Source organism: Saccopteryx bilineata, chromosome 1, assembly GCF_036850765.1.
Source record: "Saccopteryx bilineata isolate mSacBil1 chromosome 1, mSacBil1_pri_phased_curated, whole genome shotgun sequence".
Lineage (NCBI taxonomy): Eukaryota > Metazoa > Chordata > Mammalia > Chiroptera > Emballonuridae > Saccopteryx > Saccopteryx bilineata.
The window spans coordinates 241,057,540-241,082,613 of record NC_089490.1 but is presented as its reverse complement, the minus strand read 5'-3'; the positions used below and the strand labels follow the sequence as shown (position 1 = coordinate 241,082,613).

Here is a 25,074-nt window from a genome sequence, read left to right as displayed (position 1 = left end):
TTTCTGCCATAGGGACTGCAGGACAAGCCTCCAGCTAGGTGGTGGGGCAGGGACTTGATCGAGACATCAGGACGAGGCCATGTCCCACCTCTCTCTAGTCCCTGTGCTTTGGGGTTGGTCAGCCTGCAAGCTTCCCTCACAAACCCTAACTTTCCCCTTTGAAGTTTGCAGAGGCCCCTGTGGGCCTCATTTTCACCCCAAGGAGTGGGGTGGGGGACTGTCCTTCTCACAGTCAACCTGGGTGGAGGGTAGACAGTGGAGGGAGGGTCTGACCTCAGAACTCAGCCAGGGAGCAAAACACTTTTGCATGTTTGTGTGCACATGTATGTACACATGTGCATGTGCCTACATATGTGGGGGAGGAGGCTCCAAGAATGCTTCAGACATGGTCCAGCCTGGTGTCCCCAGGGGCTGTGAGCTCAGGGCTTGTCTGAGCTGCAGGATTGTCTCTTAACCACGTTCCCTTCTCTTCTCCCCTCCGTGGACTCCTACTGCTCCTGAACGCCTGGACCGCACACCTGGTATGTCTTGCTCAGGTTGGGAAGTACTGGGGGGACCAACAAGGGAAGTGCTGTGCCATGCAGGGAGAGGCACAGGGTAAGGCTGTGGGGGACTGACCACCCCACAGTCCCCTATCCTCCCCCACCCCACCCAGCTCTGAGCCAGGGTCTGCTGCCCCTGCGCTGAGCCCAGCTGCTCTGTTCTCTTCTAACTCTGTCCCTCTCTCCACAGCCCCTACAGGATGATGATGAAGAGACCGGCCTGACGGAGGGGGAGGGGGAGGGAGAGGAGGAGAAGGAGCCAGAGAACCTGGGCAAGCTGCAGTTCTCTCTGGACTACGATTTCCAGGCCAACCAGGTGTGTGGCAGCTGGAGGTGGCAAGAGGAAACAGATCCTGTCCCCGTTTCACGGAGGGGCAGGCTGGAACCAGAGGGCTTGGCTGCTCTCTGTTGACCTGCTGAGCCGTGAGCCCTTTAACTTCGGTGACCCTAGTGTCACTTCAGCACCTGCACTCCCCATGCCCCTGGCCCCAGCTGCTGGCGTCTGGGTGGGCGGCTGGTGCTGGAATGGTCCTGAGACTCAGGCTGGCCTTGCTGTCTCCACAGCTCACCGTCGGCGTTCTTCAGGCTGCAGAACTGCCCGCCCTGGACATGGGAGGCACCTCAGACCCTTACGTCAAAGTCTTCCTCCTTCCAGACAAGAAGAAGAAGTACGAGACCAAAGTCCATCGGAAGACGCTAAACCCCGCCTTCAATGAAACCTTCACCTTCAAGGTGACAAGGGCTGGAGGACGGTGCAGCTCCATCCTGGTCCCAGCCCTGCCTGCTTTCTACACACCTCCCCTTGCTCCTTAGCCATGGCTTAGGCCTCGGAACCAGCTGAGTCTGGAACAGGGCGGGCTGGACAGTGCCCTACGTGAAGGTCACTGCCTGGCCTCCAGGAGGATTGGGACTCTGTTCCCCCAGAGCCCTGGATTCCTCTCTGTCTCTACAGACTCACCAGGAGTCCAGCGGGCAGTGGGGAGAGAGTTGGGCTCAGAGATCTGCACACGTCAGCCCCTGCAGGCATCTGAGCTGCCTTGATCTCTGACCCTGCCTATGCCCTGCAGGTGCCATACCAGGAGCTGGGGGGCAAAACCCTGGTGATGGCCATCTATGACTTTGACCGTTTCTCCAAACACGACATCATCGGAGAGGTGAAGGTGCCCATGAACACCGTGGACCTTGGCCAGCCCATTGAGGAGTGGAGAGACCTGCAAGGCGGGGAGAAGGAGGAGGTGAGAATGAAGAGGGGCCCCAGAGTCAGTGGCCAGATTAGGGTCGAGCTGTGAGTCCCTGGGCTCCTTGCTTGATCTCCTTAGACCTGCGTCCTCTTCTACAGCCTCTGCAGGGAGGAGGAGCCCTCTGTGTAAAGCATGTAGTGGCTGGCAGGTGTCTGGCATCTAGCACCGTCCCCATAGTTACTTTTTTATTTTTTTTATTTTTCTGAAGTGAGAAGCAGGGAGGCAGAGAGACAGACTCCTGCATGCGCCCGACCAGGATCTACCTGGCAAGCCCACTAGGAGGCAATGCTCTGTCCATTTGGGCTACTGTTCTGTTGCTACCAGGGCCATTCTAGTGCCTGAGGCAGAGGCCATGGAGCCATCCTCAGTGCCCAGACCAACTTTGCTCCAATGGAGCCTTGGCTGCGGGAGGGGAAGAGAGAGATTAAAGAGAGGGGGAAGGGTGGAGAAGAACATGAGCACTTCTCCTGTGTGCCCTGGCCAGGAATCGAGCCCAGGACTTCCACATGCCGGGCCAACCGCCAGGTTCTCCGCCATTACTCTTAAACTTCTGCTGTCACTTAGGGTCAGTGAGTCAGGGCTCTGTGCCTCAGTTTACCCACCAGGAAAGCCCACGTTTATTCTAAAGAGTTCTCAGCATGGGGGCTTGTCTCCCAGCAACTGTTACAGCATTCATTCACTTACCAAAGATTGATTGATCACCTACTGTGTACCCAAGCTTGCCGTCTGGGTCAGTCAAGCCCTGTAGTGTGCTCATAGTCCCCAGCTGTGATGGAGGAGTGAAAAGAGGCACTTAAGACATCCTTCTGCACCTGGGGGCTCACGCTGTCTGGAGGAAGGGCTAGCACCTGGGCCACATGTGGAGGAGGTGACCCTCTCTGAGAAGCCTGTATCTGGAGTGTCGTTGCAGAGTGTAGGAATCAGGAGCCCAGAGTGCCCACCTGACCCCAGCTCAGTTGTCATGAGACATGGAGTTGAGCACATCTGCTCATCTCTGAACCTCCGTCTGTAACTGCTCACATGGACTCCTTGACCTGAAGGAGAAGCAGTGACAGTAACATAAGGAAAAGAACTGCAGAGTGCTCTGCAAGCCACATGTCCCTGGGCACGTGGCTGACAGGGGGCCATCTTGTGGGCAGAGGAATCAGAGATGGAGGGACGTGGGTGGCTGAGGTGACCCGGGTCCCGCGTCTCCCCCTGGACAGCCAGAGAAGCTGGGAGACATCTGCATCTCCCTGCGCTACGTGCCCACCGCCGGGAAGCTCACAGTCTGCATCCTCGAGGCCAAGAACCTGAAGAAGATGGATGTGGGCGGCCTCTCAGGTACGTGCAGAGCTTCTGGCTGCCACTGGGCGGCAGCAGCGAGCTAGCGCCCGAAGCCTGCGGCACAGCCTCGGCGCTGCAGGCGCAGGAGCCTGGGCGGCTGGGTCCGGAGCGCAGGACCCACAGCGGGTTTGAGGCCCCTGTCCACGCCGAGCTGCCCGCCGGGCTCTCCCACTGTGCCGGGGCCGAGGAGGAAAAGACCCCAGAACTGTCATCCCTAGATGGGTTAGGCCGTAGGGTTCTCCCTCTCCTGGGACTGGACGGGCCTCCCGGTCGGCAGTGCCACCAGTCAGGATGCTTGTCCAGGACAGGTGCTGTGGCTGTCCCCTGCTCGGGCAGGCTGACCCACGGCCCGGGCCACACGTTCCGGCCGGTGCTCACTGCCCTGTGCCGGCCTCCTGAGCGCAGCGGGCATCAGGGCTCCGAGAGCTGAGGCGCGGGGGGTGGGGGGGCGGGGGGGGGCGGGGGCGGGTTCTCTGTGTGGGAGGAACCAGGGGCGCCCAGGAGGCGGGCTCTCCGTGTGGGAGGAGCCTGGTACTCCCGCTGGGCGCGTTCTCCGTGTGGGAGGAGCCAGAGCCGTCCGGGGGGCGGGTTCTCCGTGTGCGGGGAACTGAGGCGTCCATGGGCTGGCTCTCCCTGCGCAGATCCCTACGTGAAAATTCACCTGATGCAGAATGGCAAGAGGCTCAAGAAGAAGAAGACGACGGTGAAGAAGAAGACGCTGAACCCGTACTTCAACGAGTCCTTCAGCTTTGAGATCCCCTTCGAGCAGATTCAGGTGCCTGGGCCTTTGGGGGGCAGGTGGGCGGCCGGCCACAAGTCGAGGCCTGAGCAGAGGGAATCCGACGCTCGTGGGGCGCTGGCTCCCACCTGCTGCTCCCTGGGGCCTCCTCCTTCATTCTGCCTAGCACTTACTGCCTGGTTCGCCGGCCCCCAGCCACCCCCTGACCCTTCCTCTTTCCTTTTTCCTCCTCCCTTCTCCGGGTTGGGGATGAGGTCTGTCTTCCACCTCTTTATGAGCGTGAGTGGACCTGAACCTGGCGGGACAGGAGACCCCCAGCATCCAGGCTGCAGTCAGGGGTTTAGGGTCTCGGTCTCTCCTCTTTGTAGAAAGCTCCTCCTTTCTCCTCCTCCCACGGGGGCTGCAGCGAGGGTGCTGTGGTCTGTGGAGGGGTCTATGAAAGAGGGCACCTCAGGGGTCATGTTTGACCCCAAGTCCTCCCTGTGAAGAACTTAGGCAGAGGGCACCTGCCCAGGCATGCAAGGGCGGTGTATCTGAATCCAGCACTGTGACCCCCAGGTCCCTCCAGCCAGACCTGCTTCATCTGAATTCTGTCTTTGGTGACTGGTCCTCTATCTACGGCCACTCCTCTCAGACGCCCGCCCCTTCCACTCTTCTTCACACCTCACTGTGAATTTCCTACCTATGGGGGCAGAGGGGGGGCAGCGGGGGGCACTTAGTCCCAAGGAGCTCATGGTCAGGAGAGGGAGCAAGAACAGGCCACTGAGACAGGGAGATGCCTGGAGCAGGGTAGGTCCTCGAGGGTGAGCCTGGGCTACCTAAGTCAGGAGGGTCCCTCCATCACCCTACCTGTCACAAAGCCCTCCCGACTCTCACCCTGGACACCTTCCAGTCCGACCCTACTTCCTTCCCACTGCCACTGCCGGGCTTCAGGGACCAGTATCTGCCCTCCCAGACCCCATGGCCCTGGCCGGTCTCCCTGCCAGCTGTCCTAGCCCTCTAGTGACCCCTCCATCCTGCGTCCTCTGCTGAAATGTCCAGGCCACTTCTCTCACAAGTCTGCAGGTGCTCTGTGCCACTTACCTGTAGGATGAAACACTCACTCCACAGCTGAACCCAGCCCACTCACTGACGCATTCCTGTCCTGGTGGCTTTTCTGTCCACCCGATCAAGCCTCTGTTCCCAAATGCTGGGTGCCTTTCCCCAGGCTCATCTTCCTTCTGGGATCCCCCTCTCCTCTCTCTGCTGGAGAAACTCTCAGCTTCACCTCCCGGCTCATGGGTTAGCCCCTCTGTGAAGCCTTCCTGACTGACCTGGGCAGGATTGTTGCCTCCCCCGAGATCCCCAAGTTCCCCTTTGTGTTGTAAGGTTTTTTTTAATTTTTTTAATTTTTAATTTTTCTGAAGCTAGAAACGGGGAGAGACAGACAGACTCCCGCATGCGCCCGACCGGGATCCACCCGGCACGCCCACCAGGGAGTGACGCTCTGCCCACCAGGGGGCGATGCTCTGCCCCTCCGGGGCTCTGCACTGTTACGACCAGAGCCACTCTAGCGCCTGGGGCAGAGGCCAAGGAGCCATCCTCAGCGCCTGGGCCATCTTTGCTCCAATGGAGCCTCGGCTGCGGGAGGGGAAGAGAGAGACAGAGAGGAAGGAGAGGGGGAGGGGTGGAGAAGCAGATGGGCGCCTCTCCTGTGTGCCCTGGCCGGGAATCAAACCCGGAACTTCTGCACGCCAGGCCGACGCTCTACCACTGAGCCAACCGGCCAGGGCCTGTGTTGTAAGTTTTAAGCACACATCTGTCACATTCATCAGAGGTGAGACTCATCTCACTTCTCACCCCCTCCACTCAGCCCAGCCTGGAGCACAATATGGCCCACAGTCCCCTGTGGGTAGGGATAGGTTGTTTCTAGTAGGTGTGGCTTCTGCTACCCTGTAAGTTCGTCTTCGTTGGAGCCAGACCGAAACTCGAGCCTGTGAGGGGAGAGGTTTGGTCATGGGAACCCCCTTTCTCTGGCCAACCTCTCCTCTGTTTTCCACAGAAAGTCCAGGTGGTGGTCACTGTGCTGGACTATGATAAGTTGGGCAAGAATGAGGCCATTGGCAAGATCTTTGTGGGCACCAATGCCACTGGCACGGAGCTACGGCACTGGTCCGATATGCTGGCCAACCCGCGGAGGCCCATCGCCCAGTGGCACTCGCTGAAGCCCGAGGAGGAGGTGGACGCACTTCTGGGCAAGAACAAGTAGGCGGCGGCGGCAGCAGCGCCGCACGGGCCAGCACGGACGCCAACGGACCCAGAGCTCTCAATACCTCAGTTATGCTCCGTAGAGGCTCCCACCCTTTCCCATCGTGTGGTTGTGTCCTCGTCTCTCCTCCTCTGTCTTTTTAAAGACCAGCTTTCCTCTGGTGGCTTTGTGAGGGCGTCCCCGTGAGGCAGACGGGAAGCCTGGCTCTGGTCACCATCCCAGGCGCTGTCCCACTGCTGCATGCCCGTCACAGTCCCTGGGTCCCCTACAGCTTCACTGCAGCCTCATGGGGGCGCCCTCTCATGACGGAACGTCGCCGTGTGTCCTGTGTTTTGAGTGTTTGTGACCAACAAAGGGCAGCACTTCCTGGTTCCTGTCAGGGAAGGTGGCACACGGGCAGCGATCCGAGTGTGTGCATGTGCGTGAGTGCATGTGTGCACACGTGTGTGTGTGTGTGTGTGTGTGAGAGAGCATCTCTCTGTTCCTGGAATGAGCCGTGGACAGTGAATTTCTGCGGAAACAGAGGCTGTTTGGGTACCCTGACTGAGGGGAGGTCCTCGTCTAAGTGGGAGGTCAACCTGCTGAGTTGCTCTCTGGGAGACTGGATTTGTCCAGAGCAAAGATCACTCCCTGACATCACAGACTGCCTGCTCTCAGCCGTGATTGCCCCGCGAGACGTTATTGGGACACTCGTGGACGTGAACTGTTCGCTAGATCGGTCAGACTCCAAGACCAGGACCGGGAGCTCACTCTTGTTGACAGTTCACATCCAACTACAATGAAACAGGAGACCTGTTACCCCAAGAGACCAGATACACCTCTGGACCCTCGCACCCCCCACCTCCAGGGGGAGCAGACGCTCCTCCCTTTGCCAAATAGAGGGCTGTGGTCTGCGTGCTCATTCCCCATCATGCTTTGCTTTCTCTTTTAACTCAAGTGAAGCAACCTGTTTGAAGACACATCACCTGTGCAGAGTAAGGAAAGCTGAGTGAGCTGTTCTCAGTTCTCCTGAGGTCCAGGTGAGGAGAGGAGGGTGGCTGACAGACGGAGAGGTTTCCAGATTTCCCATATGAGGTGGGCGGGACACCGAAAACCCCTGGCTCCCACCGCTTTGCCCTCCCTGCTGGAGGTTTATGGGCAGCCAGCATGGCCCAGGGTGCTGGGAGGGGGGGGAAGCAGTCTCCATTCCTCAGGGAGGCGCCTCTCTGAATTCCAAGAGGCTGGGCATCCTTCCAAACTGTGGTGGAGGACCCGGGGGTTTCTACCCCATGCTCTTGTGTCCCATTTCCTGTCCAACTTTTGTTCCCAGCATTGACAAAAAGCCATATATATGTTACTCAAGTTTGCACTGAGCCCCCTCCCAAACCTGGAGTCTGGCGGGGGAGGCAGCCCCAGGCGGCCCTTTTTCCCAGCTTGGCTTGTCCTTCAGCCCTGAGCCCGCAGCCGCACAGCGTCCCCAGGTCCCCAGGCCTCTCCTTCCCAGGAGAATGCCCCACCTAGGCCACCTCGGCTCCCTGTGGCACCTGGGACAGCTGGGGGCAGTGTTGGAGACTTGGGCTTGAAGGACGCAGCATGAGCAAGGTGCAGAGTGTCTGTTTTACTGAAAGGAAAGAGAAGGTGTTTGGTTTTGTGTTGCCATCTTGGCTGGAGAAGGGATGAGAGACACCCTCACCCTTAACCCGCCTCCGCAGCCCCTGCTCCTAGCCAGTGGCCTTGGGACGTAAAGTTATTTGTTCCTGGACCACGTGCGTGCGAGTTGTCAGCATGAAGACGGGAGGCCCCAGCAGGACGATGAGGGCTGTGGGGTGCCCACAGAGACGGGCATCAGAAGTCCTGGGCTCAGCCCCACCCCAGAGCAATGGGATCCGGTGCTTTTGTCCGTCTCATCCCCTTCCCTTATCGCACGAACCCAGCCACAGACCCTCCTTGTCAGCCTCACCCCTTCCTCTATTGCCTTTTCCCAGCCCATCTTCTCCCACCTGGGGGCTTCTTCAGCCTTTCCGGAGCCCAGCGTGGCCACTGCCTTCAGGGAAAAAAAGGAAACAGTGGCACATCTGGTGGCATAATGTTCCTGGTCCCTGAGGATACCGGCTGGATTTCACTGCTCTGGGCCCACCTCTAGGGGGCAGCCTGAGGGCTGGGGAAAGGCGGCTAAGACACTCTGTGGGCGTCAGGAGACACCTGGGTGTGGGGAGCCCCTGGCCCAGATGAGCCATCTCAGCAGAAGTCACCTATCTGGGCCTGTGTGTACGTGTTCTCCACTTGAGGGTGATACTCAGGCCACAGAGCGTCAGTTGGAAACCTCACTGCCCTGTGGGTTTCTTTCTGGGGCCCTCAGGGAGCTGGCGCAGTCCCACGTAGGGTGTCAGGGTGTTGTGTGGGTATGGAGGCCTCTGGGGCTGTGAGTTTTCATGTCTGGCTACTCTTCCAGGAGAGGGGAACAAAGGGCTGAGGCCATGAAAACCCAGGGAGGCCAGGAAGCTCGGCTTTTTCCTTTCTCCTTGAGGATCATTCCAGAAGGGAGACTTAACTCAGCCAGAGCTGCAGGCGTTTCCACTTTGGAGGCAGAAGCCACGGCAGGAGGAGCAGGTGTTGGGCATGAATGGGAAGTGAACCTCCAGGCCCCTCAGTCCGGCACTCACTGAGCATTGTGGGGTCTGTGCCCTGACTGTGCTGGCCCAGGGCTGCAGGAAGAGGAAAGATGGTGCTTGTGGGTGAGCCCAGCGGTTGGGGAGCAAGAGAGCCCAGGTCCCTGTGCCTGCTGAGCTAATTCCTGGTCTCGCCCACGCTCAGAGAGCTGTCCCCTGGCCCTCCCCCCCCCTCCAATGGTAGGAAGAAACTAACCCAGGAACTGCCCCCTCCTCCACTGGGAAGTGTCCCAGAATCCCGTAACAGGGTGGCCAGATTTGGCAAGTAAAAAATACTGCCAGTTAAACTTGAATTTCAGATAAACAACCGATAATTTTGAAGTGTAGATGTGTCTTAGGCGTGATTTGGGACACACACTACTAACTGTGCTTTGTTGTGTCTGGAGTTCAGATTAAATGCAGTGCTGCAGTTTTACTGGGCAGCCTCACCCCTGGGCCTCGCCCCAGGGCTGAGGCCAGTCACCAGGGTTCCACTGAACCTATATTTTGAGCTGCAGGGGACACTGTGACTTGAAGACACAGAAATATACTTAATTTTTTAAGCAACAACAAAACTAGGACCTTCTGAAGCCATTTGAGTCTCATCTGACCCCCACCTCACGTTTAGTTGTTGATCAGAGAAGGTAGCTCACTTGTAGGCTGTGACTGAGACTCGCCCACCGAGATGCATGTCTGACCTCCTGTAAATAGCGCATGGCAGGGCTGCGCGCCCCACTCCACCTTAGTGTCTGCGTCATGAATGTCCGTCTCCCTTCCCTGCATTGCCCACCGGGAACCCCCTAGCCAGAGCCTGCATCAGCCCTGCTGGGGCTGCTGGCACCAGTGGGCCCATCCCCGCGAGCTGCACCTCTGTCTGCAGGGCTGGGGCTGACCCTTGGTGTCCTGTGCTGTGTTCAGCCCGGTGTCTGGTGTCCTGTGTATGTGTGTGGTGTCCCCTTAACCCACTGTATGAATTAACTGAAAAGCCATAAAGGGGCCCTGTTGGAGCCTGGCCTTGTTCCTCCCAGGAGCTCCGTCCCCGACTGGCTCCCACAGACCACTTGTGAAGGGCTCCCCTGCTGCCATTCCCCTGCGCTCAGTCCACGTCACGAGGATGAAGGCATCCAGAGCTTCTGTGGGGTCTTGGGTGATGTTGCCAGAGGCCCTGTGGGGATGGCCGTGCTGGGCACTCTGGTTTTGGTAGCTTTCTGAGAGCGTGTGGACGTTTGTTCAGGAGCAGCCAGAGGCTCGGCCTGTGGTCAGGTTCCTGTCAGCACCTGGGATGGACAGTGCTCACTTCATGCTGTGGGGTCAGGTTCTTGGAGGCAAAGGCAGGCTCCTCCCACATGCTTCCTCCTGCAGTGTGACCACAGGCACCCCAGGGTGGGCTCCGCTGTGCATGCAGAGCAGGTCTGGCTGGGGTCGTCACTCAGGGCACATGTGGCCCGCAGTCGGCAGCCGCTCCTGGGGGTTGCAGCAGGTCTCAGGCAGGCTGTGGAGGTGAACGTGGAAGGAGAGGTGAGGATGGAGCATCAGGCAGGTGGGTGCAGGTGCCAGGTGGGCTGTGCCCACCTCGAGCCCAGATGTGTGTATGAGTGCACTGCAGCCTAGGGATCCCTGTGCCAGGGACGAGGGCGGGACGCAGAGAGGCTGTTGAGTGGGCGGGGCCAGGGGCTCAGAGTGGAGGAGACAGACAGGGGTCTTGCTCTGTAACTGTTGTCCCCCATGGAGGAGTAGCGGTGACAGTGGGCACATCCCCACCCAGCCTCCCTGCCCAGGGGTCTTAGGACCCTCTCGCAGGGCCTGGCTGTTCTGGAAGCTTCCAAACCAGGCAGGTGGACTGGAGTCTGCCCTAGTTCCTGGTTGTATTGGCCCCACCAGGAGCCCACCTTTGTCTTCATAGAAAGGACATGTGCAGCCACCCCCCCCCCGCTTGGCAATGCTCCCCACCCCTTCTGTGGACCTTGTTTGTGTCTGATCTTGTCAAACTTATTTTGTAATGAGCTGCGTCTCCTTATTAAAGAAATGAGCTCAGAGAAACTGGGGGTGGGGGGTGTCTCTGGTTGTTTGCTGGGCTAGGGCAGTGGGCAGGTGGGGAGGAGGCAGTCTGGCAGCCTGTGCTCAAGGTCTTCTCTCCTGGGCAGTAGGCACAGATGGCCATGCTGGGCTGGGCTTGGGGGCTTTGGAAAGTGAGAATTTCTGCCAGGCCCTCTCTCACCTCATTGCAATGATGTCGGGGACCAGTGAGAGGGCTCTGGGATTTCTAGGGGAAGAGAAGACAGGGCGGCATTATCCCTGAGCTGGACAGGGGGCTCAGGTTCCTGCCCTAGGCCCAGAGGCAGATGAAGGTGTGAAGGATGGGCTTCAGTTCCAGCAGGGAGGCTGATGGCCAGTCTGGTGAGGGTCACAGGGGGCAAGGGTCCTGGCTATCACACACTTCCCTGGTTTGGTTCTACGCCCCTCAGGCCTGTGTGTGCTCTGATGTAGTTTAGGCCACAAGCTGCTGGGTGACAGCAAGGATAGGACGACAGAGCCCCAGGCTGGGCTAGCGGTGCGGACAGCAGACCTGCGGGTTGCTGGGTGACCTGCACCTGCACACCATGGGCATGGGCCGCCCTCTGAGTGTGGATTTAACCTCCAGCAGTGCCACAGGAGCCTGTCATGGCTCGGAGCTGCATGGTGGTTCTGGCTGCTGTGTCTGTCATGTATGTAGCAGAGGGGGGGGGTATAGACCTTCAGGGACCCAGGAAAACACTGCCTCTGGCTGCGACCTCCCAGGTGCAGACGTAGTGGCCATCCAGATGGGCTCAGCACCCTTGTCATAGAAACACCTGTCCTCCTCCCCGACCTGGGCCAGGAGCCTTGGTCCCTGGTATCCTGTTGAACCTCCAGCCTGTCCAGGGTGAGGCCCGAGCGGCAAAGGCAGTGACATTGTGAGGCAGGAACCCACAAACTGCATTTCCCAAACCATGGAGACAGCCACAAAGTTAAAACAGCTTTATTTACTCCTTTATAAATACTGTTGTGTTTACAGGCATCATACAGATGTGAATATTATTCCCAAACTTTCAAACACAGAATACTTAATATAACAACCACCAGTAAAACAAACTTATTTATCTCAGGGTTGAAAGGCCACTCAAAGTTGCATAAAAATACATTCAGTTCACAAAGTGGACCTGGCCTGGCCTGTGCCCCCACCCAGGTATTTACAGCGGGCTGAGTCGGGCCACTTGCATCTGCACTGAGTGATGTGGGGGCTGCAGGGTGAAGCGGGGGGCACAAGGGGAGAGGCAGGGACCCCATCTGACCAAGGTCAGAGCAGAGAATGGAAGGAGGAAACCAGAGAGCAAAGCCTGAGCCCCTTTTTCAAGATAGACACAAGGATGACACAGCATCTCTCCCCCCAGGGACATGGTGGCCCTGCTAGGTGCAGTGGGTGATGAGCCCAGGTCAGGGACGCTGGCTTGAGAGGCTGCATCCACCCAGAACCTCTCCTGCCCTTCGCTACCCCATCACCTGGCCTCCCTCCCAGGTTTCCGGGTGTGGGGGATCAGGCAGGTGCCCTTGCTCAGGGCCCTGTGCTGGTCTGGGGACACTGAGCTCCAGCCATCAGCAGGCCTGTCCTCAGCCCTCAGTGGTGGGCTGAGCTGCCCTACGGCCTCTGACACTGTCTCCAGGAGAAGTGGTCACACCTCTTGGGATGCACCACCCATGGCCAGGCTGTGAGGCCAGCAGCCCCACCAGGGGGCTCTGAGAGGGGACAGGTACATGGTGGTGGCTCACAGACAGCCTTCTCTACAGCACCATCTGCTCTAAGTGAGGAAAGCTGGGAGTGGAGATGTGGAGGGAGGTAGGAGAGGGTGAGGGGTTGCTCTGAGAACCATGATGTCACCAGCGGGGCCACCCAGGAGGAAGTTAAATAGAAGCATCAGGGAGACTCGGAGAAATAGCAGAACCTTGGGCCGATTCACTGTCCAGATGCTGATGGCACTGGGGGTGGATAGGCACGGGCCATAGCACTGACTCCCCAAGAGCCTAGAGGGCTGGCACCCCTTCGCATGCCCAGTCTCCCCATTGTCAGACCGCTCAGGATGCCACTGTAACTGTCCCCTGACCGGGACACTTCTTCCCAAAGCCTCCACCCAGCTGTGGTCCTAACCCTCAGCCACAATGGCCAGGGACCTGAACCCCACTCTCTAGGGGCACCTAATGGTCAAGGTTCTGTTTCCTTGGCTCCCATGACACCTTACCCAGTAGCTGTGGTGACAGTGCCCGGTGGCCATGAGTCCATCTCTCGCAGTCTCATCAGGCCACAAGCAATCAGTTGCTGACCCGGAAGCCTCGTGGCTCCAGAGCAGGTCACTGCCCAGTAGGGAGACTGAGGGACAAGCCACCAGGGAGACTGCTCGCTTCCCTGCCCGAGCTCTGCCTCTGAGACTCTCCCCCCCCCCCCCCCAATGCTGGCGGCTGCCACCCTCTCTGTGTTGCAGGGCCTGGCTTCTGTGTCCTCCCACCCAGGGTTCCTGCCCCTCTGTCCACTTTGACCTGCCTTTCAGGAGCGATATGGCAGGACCTGACATTCAAGCCCACCTTATCGATCATCTCTAGACACACGCTCAGACACACAGGCCCAGTCCTCCCCTCCCCTCAGCTGCTGTCCTCGGGACTGATACCATCTTAAACATGGGCACGAGGACCCCACCTGTAGCTGCAGGTGGTCTGGGCTTGGGCAGGGACAGCTGTGCATCCCATCAGGGTAGCCCTTACTGTCAAGCTCCAGGGACCCACTGGCTCAACTGGACAGTGGAGCTAGGAGTGCCCTTCCCACTAGCCTGGCTGCCAGGTCCAGCTGGCGTCCCCTTCCGAGGAGCTGATGACACTGTCAAGCTCTGTGCTCTCCACACTCCCTCTGGCTGCTTTGTGCCCACCCCACAATGGGCCAGCGCGCATGCAAAACCAGGCCTGACCACGCATGGCTCTGACCGAGTTCCCTCAGCTCTGGCGCCGTCCAAGCCCTGGGTGGACAGTCCGTAGCCCCCTCTGTGTGGCTCTCAGGCTGGTCCTTGGGTTTCAGCCTCTGTGCTTCCCGAGTGGAATGCTTAGGGAAGCACATCTTATCCAGGAGGGGGATGTGGGTAAGGGAACCCCAGAGTCCCGACTCCCTCACCAGGGGCCTTAGAACAGTCAGCATATCATGGTCTCAAACAAGAGCAGGACTGGGGACGGGGCAGGGAGGCCCAGAGCTCCAACTGAGCCCACCTAGCAGAGGGCTCCGCCACAGCCCCAGGCCTGCCTGCTTTTTAGATCATTTGGCAGCAACACTGGGCCCCGCATGAGCCTGTGGTACAAGGGGGCAGGGGCGGGGTGCCCAGAGCTGTGTGGGGAAGGGAATGGAGCCTGAAACCATGGCCAGAGAAGCTCCGCTGGGGATTCCTCCTACAGGCACGGCAGGGTTCTGGGGAGCCGGCTGAGGACTCCCCATACCATGGACACTTCCCCTGGCAGAGCTGAGCCCCAGCTGTAGCCATTCCTCACCCAGTGTGGGAGGCTGCCTGACACACGGGTGGGGGGATGTCACAATCCATGAGTTCTGGCTGCAGACCCAGGGTTCCTGAGATTGAAAAGCTAGAACTTCATCACAAGGAAACTTTCTGGCAAGAAAAGGCATCTGGAACATGGAAGGGCGCCAACCCCAGGGTCTGAGGACCCGCCCACACTGCAAAGGCACGGCTGTGATGGCTCTGGGACCCTCAGCCTGTCTGCCTCAGTGGAGGGTTAAGACGTCTCCCTAATAATTCAATTTTCCTGAGCAAGAGGCAGCCACCACCTGTCCCCAAATTTCAGGACATGCCAAGAGGGGTATGAGGGCTCCTTGTCCCCAGAGATGGAGGTGCCTGTGAGGGGGAGACGCCATGACTACCTGAGGTATGGCCTAGACAACACAGTGTGAGCCACAGGGCTCTCTGGGAGAGCGGGCAGGGGAGGGGGGGTCCTGTGAACTCTGACGGGGACGCAGCAGACACAGGTCCCACTCTGTGGCTGGGACCCAGAGTTACAGTTACGTGACATTTCTGAGGCTCGAGAATGCCGGCATTTTCTGGAAGTACCATGTGAAACCACGTGGACAGTGGAGAGCATGGCCACGCTAAAAACCACCACTAGCACCCCAGTGAGGACCACGTCAGTGACCTCCACACAGAATAAACCAACCACGGGATAAAACGCCTACAAGAGACGAACTCTCAAGAGTTAACGTTGGGTCAAGAACGAAGGGTTTGAGTTTGTGCTGGACAAGGGGGCAGAGCCATCGGTCTAGCACGTACATGGCGGTGTTTTGTCCAGAGGACAGCGGCCACAGTGTGACTGGCCCTGTGAAGGACAGCTTATAGGACCGGGACATGTTTGCAAGATGGGAGGTGGAGGGGGGGCTGTCCCCTGGAAAGGCCCAGGGCTGGAGCACCCGCAGGCCTCGGTTCCCGTCAGGAAAACTCCCTGTGTGTCTGTCACTCACTGCCAAGTGGAAGTGATGGCCAGAGAGGCCGGACCATGGGTTGGGGTGATGGCCACAGTGGGCCCAGCACACGACCTTAGGTTCTGAGACTTCCACCCTCCAAAACCTCTGGGACGACGGCATTTCTGCTGGCATCTAAGAAAACAAACATCTCTCCCCTAAATCTAGCTGCCAGACTGTCTCAGCGTGGGCTGCACGCCCCCCCTCACAGCTGCCCACCACGCCCCGTCCCTCTCTCCTCCACCTGCCTGTGACGGCATCGTTTCTCCCTGGGACCAGGAGCCAGAGCAAGCTAGACACAGCAAAGGAAGGGAGGCCTTTGTGACAAAGCCCCCAGCTGAGAACCAGTGGGCGGTGACAAGAGAGGGCTGCCGTGTTCTCGGCATGGGGACAGAGAGCAGACAGAATCGGTGCAGGGAGGGAATGGGTCTCTGTCAGGGCCACCGTGGGGAGTGGGGAAGCCACAGCACAGAGGGCCTCTGTGCTGCTGTCCCCTGGGACCTAATGAAAAGGGCCCCACAGGCCATGTGACAACTGCCCCATACCAGCTGTCTCTGGTGTCCCACACAGGGTCTAGCAGTGGCTGGATAGAGGACCCAGTGAGGACAGGCAGCGAGCAGCCTGTGGCTATGGCCACTGGACACACCCCAGGCCTTCACATGGCGTGTGCAGTCGTGACCAGGCTTCTGGGAGAATGGCCACAAACCCAGTGCAGGTGGAGGAGGATTGGGGCATAGAAAGATTCAGAGAGGTGACCGCAGGACGGACAGGGGCAAGGACCGTCCACACACCCTCCTTTGGTGGGAAGGCGAAAGCTGGACAAGGGGCAGACCTGGCCTGGGGGGCCCGTGGCTACTTGGACAATTTGCTGATGACTCTGATGAGGGCCCCGTTCTCGTCTTTCAGCCTCTGGTTGTCGGACTTCAGTTCTGTCAACACCTGTGGGGTGACAGAGGGGAGGGGTGTCACAGCTGACGTGACCAGGCTGGTGGCATAGGGCGTCTGGGGCAGCGTGTGTGGGGATGGCCCCAGGATTCAGTGTGAACATGTAAGAAACCACAGCCCATGCCCTCAACAGCACACGTCCGATGTCCCCCACTAAACACCCTGTCTACCTGGTCCCTGCCCTGACGTCACCAGCCTAAAGAAGGGTGGGCCATGCCCGTGACAGTGATGACCAGGGAGGGAATCCAGAGGGTAGGCGTCAACTGAGTTAAGGGAAAACTCTACCCCCACTGACAACAGAGATGGGGCAGGACACCCCCCGACCCCCAGGCCTGGGTCTCCTCTGGGGACTGAAGCCCACAAGTCCCCTTTTACCCACCACAACCTGGTGCCCTTGGAGCAGGCACCAGAGCTAGTGCAGTGAGCAGGGAGCACATGTCCGTCGCCCCCCCCCACCCCACCCCCGCACACGGTACCCGCAGCCCAGGAGGCCCTGCTGAGGTCACTGCTGCTGTCAGCCAGCAGCCCCAGGCAGGAAGGGTCTCCCGTTAGCCAGCTCTGCCCAGCTCAGTAGGCAACGCAGTTCCTGCACGGGCAGGGCTGCCACGGGACAGCTGGGTCAGAGCCACAGAACCCGCACCATGCTGCTCAGAGCCGATGCCGTGACCAACGGACTGAGCCCAGAGGCCATGCCAGGCAGGCTCCTAGGGAGGGTGGTGGCGCAGGGGTGTGAGACCCAGAGCTCAGTGCCACAGGCCAGGTAGTCACTGACACGCAGGGAACAAAGAGGGGATATGGATAGCTGTGTGGACGTTCACTCCTTGGTCTCACAAGGCACACACACGGGACAGGAATCCACAACTCCTAGATGCCCAGGCCTGATGCTGACCCCGTGTGTGGATGGCTCTGAAGGTCACTCTCCTTACAGATGTGGCCTGGAGGGCATGGAACACCAAGGTGACAAGCCTGTCACCCATGCCCCATGCCAGCTCAAGCAAACCACTCCCTCGTTTCTGAGACACAACTGTCTGTGCCTCGTGCCCCCGAGGGTAGGGGGACCTGCAGGCCCACAGACAAAGACAGGCGACTTCGTGTCTGACCTGAAGGCCATGCGGCACTCAGGGCTCCTGTTGCCACCACAAGCTCTCAGAGAACTTAATCCAGAAAATACCACACAGAACCTGTTCTTGGACCCTGCCCTCCTGCCTCCATCTCATGGATTGACAGCCCGGATGGCCTCTGGACTCCCCACCACCCCTGCCCTGGGCCAGCAGGGCCTCCGAGGCTGAGGGTGTGTCCACGCTGGCAGCTCATACAATAAGAGCTTTTAAAACTATTCCTTGAGCCTGGGTGACTGACTTCCATGTGAATTTGGGGAAAAAAGAAACCCAGGCCCTGGTCAGTTGGCTCAGTGGTAGAGCATCGGCCTGGTGTGCAAGAGTCCAAGGTTCGATTCCCGGCCAGGGCACACAGAAGTGCCCATCTGCTTCTCTACCCTTCCCCCCTCCTTCCTCTCTGTCTCTCTCTTCCCCTCCTGCAGCCAAGGCTCCATTGGAGCAAAGTTGGCCCAGGCCCTGAGGACAGCTCAGCTCCATGGCCTCTGCCTCAGGTGCTAGATATAGATAGTGCCTGGCTCTGGCTGCAAAGTCCAGAGCATGGCTCCTTAGTGGGCATGCCTGGTGGATCCTGGTAGGGCGCATGCAGGAGTCTCTCCTTCCTCTGCCCCCTGCTTCTCACTTCAGAAAAATAAAAGAAACCCAATGGACAGTTCTCCCCTGTGCTGACATCTGGAGGGAGGGGCAGGGTGGGACTTGACTCCAGAGGAGGAGGCTGGGCGGGCCACTGACCTCACCAAGGTCAGGACTGGCTAGGACTCCCTGGGGGGCAGGAGAGAAGCTTTCTCATGCAGCTCACTGGACTGTCAGCTTTCTAGTCTCTAAATTCCCATCTGATCCCAGCTTGATGTTAAGGAACTCTGGACAAGTACGTTTTCTTAAATACTGCTTTTTACAGCCTCTGAGCGGTGTGTAAGAGGGGAACCAGGCCTATAGCTGCAGGTCAGGACATGGGGCTCCCTGCCAGCAGCTGGGGGGGAGGGGACAAGGGACACGCTCCTACTCCCATGAGGAGGCTAAGATAGTGTGTCCCTTATAAGGTAAGGCAGGACGCCCTCCTGTGACTGTGCTGCCTGCTTGGCTTTCATGTCTTTCCTTCCAGCCAGGGTTTCTTTGTGAGGGGTGGGCAGGTGCTGCCCCTCAGCCTCAGGCTGGTGAGCACGCAAACATGTGGGCGCACCTCAATGCCAATAAAGCTTTATTTCTGGAAGCTGACACTTTACTCCATGTTAAGTGTCACGTGTCTTGGAATATTCTTGTCCTCTCCCTGTAGCTGTCTGGCTCCCAGGCTGCCCTGGGCCGGGTCAGCAGACCGTAGCCAGCAGACCCTTCCCTCAGCCCGGGGCTCCTTGGAAGCTGACCCTGCATAGGATGTGGGCACTGAGAGGGCACTGCCCTCAACCCTGGGCAGAGGGGGACTGTGCGCTGGTGTGCACTCGGTGGTCAGGGTTTGGGGTCTGAGTTCTGACTGCTGCTTACTCTGAGCGCCTGGCCGTGTCACTGGGCCTGTCCCCGGGTGTTCTCATCTATAAAGTGACTGTTGGGGGGCATGGGCACAGGCCTCTCAAGTGACGGTCACCGCGGTTACTGACCTCTGATAGCAGGTCTCACCCCATCCTATGCTGTCTTACCAAAGAGGGCACTGAAAATAGCTGGGATGTCTCTGGGGGTCACCAGTCACCCCAGCTTGAACTTCCCAGGGGCCCTGAGGCTGGCCACCACCCATGCTGGAGGCCCCGCAAGGCTCTTCCTTCTGGAAGAGCAGCCGCTCAGCATGGCCTGGTGAGAACTCCTCTCAGACCCCCATCACGTGGTCTGTAGCTTGTCTTTCAGATCCCCCCCCCCCCCCGAGGCTGTTGACCACACACACTTCTTTCTGGTTCTCGCTGACAGTAACCCACTTCCACCTCTTTGCAAAGCTGGCCCACATGTGGGCGGAGCGGAAGACTGGGACATGCTGCCAGGGCCCTGAGATGCATAACGGGTGGGAGCACCTCCGGCCCACCCCGGCACAGCTGTGACAGCATGCAGGGTCCCCAGAAGGCCAATCTCAACCCTGGTTTCACAGGAGCAGCAGCAGGGTCTGTGGTCTTGACCCAGACCTGTCTGGAGGTGTGAGTTGCGAGACCATGCCTTCCATTCCCCCATGCCTAACCTCAAGCTCCGGGACTGGGCCACCCTTGGCAGAAAGCGCGGCCTCAGTGCGTAGTGACTGTAGCCAGGCCGCAACCTCGTGCTCTGGGCGCTTCCTGAGTGCCCCCAGCCCAGCCGCCCGACAAGGTTGGGTCCTGCTCAGGCCTCAGTCCGGCTCCTTTTCTTTCGACGGCAACCTCCACAGCGACACACACGGACTCTGTGTGTGGCCAGAGAGGGCGCAGAGGGCGAACCTGCCTGCGGCGTGGCAGCTAGAGCTCCTGCGAGGGCTGCACGGACGCCGAGAGCCGGGCCACCACACGGGCCAGCGCCCTGTTCTCGGCCTGCAGCTGCTCGTTCATCTGCTTCAGGGTTTGGATCTGCTTTAGCTGGTGGAGGTTCTGCAGTGGGCACGGGCATGGACAGAGACAGACAGACAGACCAGGAGATAAGAGCAGGACAGAGAGGTCACGTGACTGGTGGTTCTGGTTTGCATGCAGAAGAGGAAACAAGGGGGGGGGGGCAGAAGCACCAGCGGCCACACCCCATTCCCCCAGCAAAGGTCAGCCATGCATAGTGCTCTCCAAAACCGTCCCCCGGGGGCGCCCCGCCCTGTGCTGGGCGCCAGAGGCTCTGAGCTGAGTCCCGTGCTTCAGCCTCCACCCGGGGTGCGGCCTGTTCGCCCAGTCCCTGGTCCCTCCTGGGTCCACCTCTACCTTGTGCTCTTCCTTCACAGTAAACAAGGGGCTGTGTGTTCTCTGGAAAGGCCACTAGAAGGGGGGGGGGCACAGCAGGGGTGGGTAGCGCTCTAACCTGCTCTTAGGGGTGGTCACTGCTCTGGAGCCCGGGCTGTATGTAACCCACCAGACCTGCACTACATTGCCCACGGCGCAGAGAGCCAGCCACAGACGGGTCCTGACACCCCATGCCCTCCTGCCACCCACCGGGACAGTGAAGAACAGCCCTTTCCTGTGTGACCATTAGCTTTTGGGTGAGAATGATCCTGGGATGTGAGTGGGCTTTGAGGACGAAACGGAGTGTCTGCCCACATGGAGGAGCACAGGTGGAGGGTGGTGGTCATAGCCATCTGTGTGATGGGCAGAGAAGTGACGGTGGCACGAGGAGACAGAGGAGAGGAAAATGGAGAAACAAACACTCAACATCTCTGTCTGCAAAGAGGGGGTGGCCAGCAGTTCCAAGTTGCCCCTGAAGGGCAGGGACTGGGCAACCCTCCTCCTGGCTGTGGAAGGGACGAGCCAGGCGAAGCTGCCCCTGGAAGAAGCCCTGCACAGACGGGCACCATGTTAGGACCAACAGGAAGCTCCTCTGTGCTGACACTGGACCACGCTTCCAACTGTCTGTTGTCGCACGCTGAGGCTGCAGCCAAGACGTGGCTAGGTTTGACGTGGGTATACCCCCAGACCAGAGAGGCCCCCGCACACACGATGCCTGGCACTGACCCAGGAGTGGGGGTGTCAGGGCCAGGCAGCCATGCCCCCACGGGAGCCACGCCCCATAGGAACCCCCACACACCGCATGGCTCCTGACTCACCAGCTTTCCACTGCAGTTGCCACAGTTGGAGCAGCCAGCACTGGGACCCTTCCTGCCATGAGCACCCCCCACTTGGGTTCCTGTGGAGACCAGCTCTCTACCTGCTCCTGACCCAAGTGTCTGTGTGACCAAGCACAGGACACACATGGGCCACAGGCCTCCACTTGACAGGCCCCGACTGGATAGGACAGTCACCTGCACAGTGGCTGCCATGTGGGACACTGGTCACTACATGCTGAGGCAGTGACAGGCTGGGAGCTGTCCACTCACATCCTTCGACCCCTCAGGGCCGGGACCAGGCTCAGGAACCAAAACCCACAGGGGACAGAGAATGGCCACCTGTCCTGGTCAGCTCAGGGCTGTGGGCAACAGAACCACATTTGGGGGCCCCATGTGTACCACAGGAGGCGGAGGGCCTCCACTTCCCTGGGAACTGTGTGTGTGACAGAGTCCCAGGAGCAGCGTTGGCTGTGTGGCCCCCGCGGAGGCACCAGCTCTGGCCATTTCTCAGCACATGTCGCTGACGGCACCTGACAGGAGAGGCGTCACCCTGTGGCAGCAAAGAGGTGCCCACGCTCTGGACAGGAGGGAGCAGGGTACGTGGGGCTGGAACCAGCGGGTAGAGCAGCGAACGGTAAGCATGCCTTTGTTGTCTCAGGACCGTTAGCCACTGGTCACCTCTACCTCATGCTTTAAAGACACAAAATGTCTGAGACCTAGGCAGGTGCTGGTGGAACCTATGGGTTGACTAGTGACTGGGGCGGAGCCCTCGGGAGCGAAACGCGGGTCCTTGCAGGCCTGGACTGCGCCAGGTACAGTGAAGACCCAGCATTACACAACCAGCAGCATACACACGCCCCCACCTGCACATCAGGGACACTGCACCCAGCAGGGTCCAGGCATCGACCTCTTGCCTCCTATGTGTCACCGGACGGGCGCTCCTACCTTACACTCAGGGGAAAGACGGCCCGCGACGGAAGGAAGCTGAGCTGTGCTAAGCGACTGCAGCTGGGGTCATGCGTGGCGGGCTCTCCCACCACCTAGGGCCCAGCGGCCCCACGGCACCCCCGCCCCACAGGGATGGGCTTCTTGGGCAGCGTGCATCACAGCTACACGGTCATGACATGACGGTCGGTCCGTGCAGGATATGCTGTGGAGGGAGCAGTGAGCCCACGTGCCTAGGCAGCACCGAGTATCACCGTGCATCTCAGAGGGGTGTGCACAGGGACAGGTAACCGCGTGTGAGCCAATCCTGACTGCATGGCTCAAACGGGGCCCCTCTCGCTGGGCCACAATGGCAGGGTGGGGAGCTCAGCCCGTCCCCCAGCCCCTGGGAAACTGTGACCCTTTAACCAGGTCTGTCTCCAGCATTACCCTGAAACCAACGCTGTATGCTCTCAGAGAGTCTGGGCCTCCATACCTTCATCTCCTCCTCCATCTCCGACATCTTCCGCTCCAGGGCACGCCTTTCCTGTGAAGAGATGGGCTGGTTCAGCAAGGAGCCCAAGTGCTGCCTCCTGGCCCAGGAGACCAGCAGGGTCAGGATGTGCCCGCCAACCCCGGAGGCCTCAGGGAGAGAAAACCCCCTCTGCCCCTCCCACCAGACAACCAGAGCCAGGGCCTGAGCTCTGCCTGCTGCTCCTCAGGACTCCAGGCAACCCTTCCTTCCCTTCAGGGTCGCCAGTTCCTCAGGAGCCGCCTGTCACACTGCTGTGGAGGCCGGGCTGACACTGTCATCTGTGAAGCCCCTCCCCCCACAACGATTTCTGAGCCAGTGAGGCTCTGCGATTAGACAGGACACCAAGGAGACTGTGTACAGACCAGAGGACACATCATGTCATGACACTCAGCTGCCTTCCAGATTCAACAGGTTCACAGGGTGGGAAGCCGTCCCCCAGGGTTGACCAAAGCTATGGCTCCTCAATGAGCCCGAGTCTTCCTGGTCCAGGAATGTCAAACTCCACTCGGGGTCAGCAACTGAACCAGAAACTTTCCCTCAGCCGAGGGCGACACTGTGGGTTCACATTTTAGGCCCCAGACCTTACCCAATGCAGGGTGAAAAGCTGCCAATGCAAGCAGCTTTCTTGCTGAAAGCTGCCTCCTCTTCAGGTGGTGGTGGGGGGCAGAGCCTGGACCTGGTGTCGTGCTGTGCGCGTACACATGCATGTGTGGTATAGCGTGTGCATGTGTGTAGCGTGTGCACATGCGCATGGTCTTTGTGGACCCTGCCCCCAGGGAACACAGAGACAGTACTGACCGTCTGACGAAGCCCAAAGACTAGTCAGACAGGAGTCTGGGCCCGAGCGGGGCGTGGAGCGGCCCAGCTCCTGCCTCCTGAGCTGCGCTTGCTCCCCTGGTGCCAGCCACAGTCAGAGACGCCACAGAGACACGGGAACGGCCACGTACCCGCTTCTCCGCCTCTAGTACCGAGGACCTGTCAGGCGTCTTCTCCTGTTTCTGTGGGAAGGAGTGAGGGGAAGAACACGTGTCACCCGGGCAGTCCCAAGCTGGGCCCCATATGGTGCAGCGTCCCTGTGGATGTGGGGTCGATGCCAGGGCTCTGGGCCTGCACAGTGACGGGGTGCCCAGCACACACAGGTGCTGTCGGGACTTGCGGCCCAACTGTCACCTCTGCAAACCACAGGGCTCTTGCTGGGAGGGCAGGCCAGCAGCACATTGACAATTGCCACAGGTCAGACACTGACCCTCACGCTGTAGTGCTCACCACCTCACAGCCCACTCCAGGTCCTGTAAGAGCAAGTCTCTGCCAGAAGCAGTGGGGCTGCCCTCCCTGACAGGATAGCCTGCACCTGCACTGGGCGTCTGAGCGGCGCCTGGTCCAGGCTGCCCCTCTGTGCCCTGTGCTGGGGTCGGGCCTGCTTCTCTGAGCCGAGCTTTCCCCACACGGGCTGCTGGGTCTGAGCCCCATGCTGCCTCCTGCTTTGAGCACGACAGGCCCACCTCCTACACATGCAGCTTCCAGACAAGCTAAGATTTCATTAAACAAATAACCAGACCTTCACCCAGGTCACCACTGACTTTCCACCTAATCTGTGAGGCTGAGTGACTGGCACAGGACAGAGCACCAGGTGGGCTCTTGGCGCAGGGACGGCCTGGCCATGGAGCACACAGCTCCTCCCCTCAGAAGATGTCTGACCAATGCAGAGGGCACACTGGTTTGCCTGCAGATGTTTCTTTTTTCAAAAAATTAAGGAATAGGCAGAAGTAACAGCAAAGCTTGGGTCTCTGGCTCCTGTCCTGGGCTGTCCTGCTGTGATGGTCACAGCCACGCCTCCCAGTGTCCCCCATAACCGGGGGCAGAGACCCCGCGACTTGTCCACACCAGTGGTCAGGGCCCTTCCCTGCTGCACTCGGTTCACAAGAGCAGCCCTTGGCCGGGTGGCCCTTCCCTGCATAGATGATGCATGTGTCTGTAGAGCTGTCTCCACGAGCGTGACCACCGTCCTGTCCTGCCAAACAGTTTTGGTCACCAGCAGCGATGTGCTCTATACCACTATTTCTTCTGAATTTCAATAACTGACTGGTATTTGGCAAAATTAAGGCTATTCTGACACACCCAGAAAGCAGTTGGTTGGGTTTTATTTCCAGTGCTCTCTGCACCTATCATGTTAGCAAACGGTTCGACTATGGGCGGCTCTGAGGCCTGCCCTCGGGGATGATGAGGCCTGACTATCCAGAGGTGGGCTGTCCATTTCCAGCCAAACATTGATTGCAGCTGAAAGCAGTTTGAACCCAGGAGGCTGTGACCCCATCCCAAGGACCCCCTGGACCCAGTCACCCCGCGCTGTGCCCCCCTCACCTGAGCCACCTTCTCCAGACGGGACTTCACGTCCGCCAGCTCCAGCTGTGCCTCCTGCAGCTTAGTCTTCAGCTTCTGGTTCTCGGTCAGGGCACTTTCGTACAGCTGGGGGGGGGGAGGACAGAGGTCACCTCTGAGGGTGTCGCGTGACAACCACCATGTGGGGGGTCTACGGCACAGCACGGCTAGCGAGCGGGTCTCCTGCCTTCCAGCGCAAGTGAACCCCGGCACTGAGCAGATAACAGCGCCTGAGGTCACCTCTTGTCCCAGGA

The 25,074-nt window shown here is 59.4% G+C and overlaps 2 protein-coding genes across 11 annotated transcripts in view; one reads left to right on the top strand and one right to left on the bottom strand.

The window, feature by feature from the left end:
* SYT2 (synaptotagmin 2) overlaps positions 1–10,722 on the top strand; it is a 61,957-nt gene extending 51,235 nt beyond the window's left edge. For both annotated transcript variants that reach the window (XM_066239517.1, XM_066239512.1), the window contains exons 4-9: positions 742–858; positions 1,107–1,274; positions 1,610–1,777; positions 2,989–3,106; positions 3,751–3,884; positions 5,890–10,722. In XM_066239517.1, the coding sequence (XP_066095614.1) occupies positions 742–858; positions 1,107–1,274; positions 1,610–1,777; positions 2,989–3,106; positions 3,751–3,884; positions 5,890–6,096 (912 nt within the window). In that variant the 3' untranslated portion in view covers positions 6,097–10,722. The remainder of the gene's footprint in view (positions 1–741; positions 859–1,106; positions 1,275–1,609; positions 1,778–2,988; positions 3,107–3,750; positions 3,885–5,889) is intronic.
* A 983-nt stretch (positions 10,723–11,705) lies between these two features.
* Positions 11,706–25,074, bottom strand: part of PPP1R12B (protein phosphatase 1 regulatory subunit 12B) — a 100,648-nt gene continuing 87,279 nt past the window's right edge. For 5 of the 9 annotated variants that reach the window (XM_066239439.1, XM_066239460.1, XM_066239482.1 and 2 more), the window contains 5 exons: positions 24,803–24,907; positions 23,389–23,439; positions 22,403–22,453; positions 19,689–19,831; positions 11,706–16,176 (listed from right to left, as the gene is read on the bottom strand). In XM_066239439.1, coding sequence (XP_066095536.1) covers positions 19,703–19,831; positions 22,403–22,453; positions 23,389–23,439; positions 24,803–24,907 — 336 coding nt within the window. In that variant the 3' untranslated portion in view covers positions 11,706–16,176; positions 19,689–19,702. Of the gene's footprint in view, positions 16,177–19,684; positions 19,832–22,402; positions 22,454–23,388; positions 23,440–24,802; positions 24,908–25,074 lie in introns of all 9 variants that reach the window. The other 4 variants (XM_066239504.1, XM_066239455.1, XM_066239501.1 and 1 more) reach the window with 2 other exon arrangements.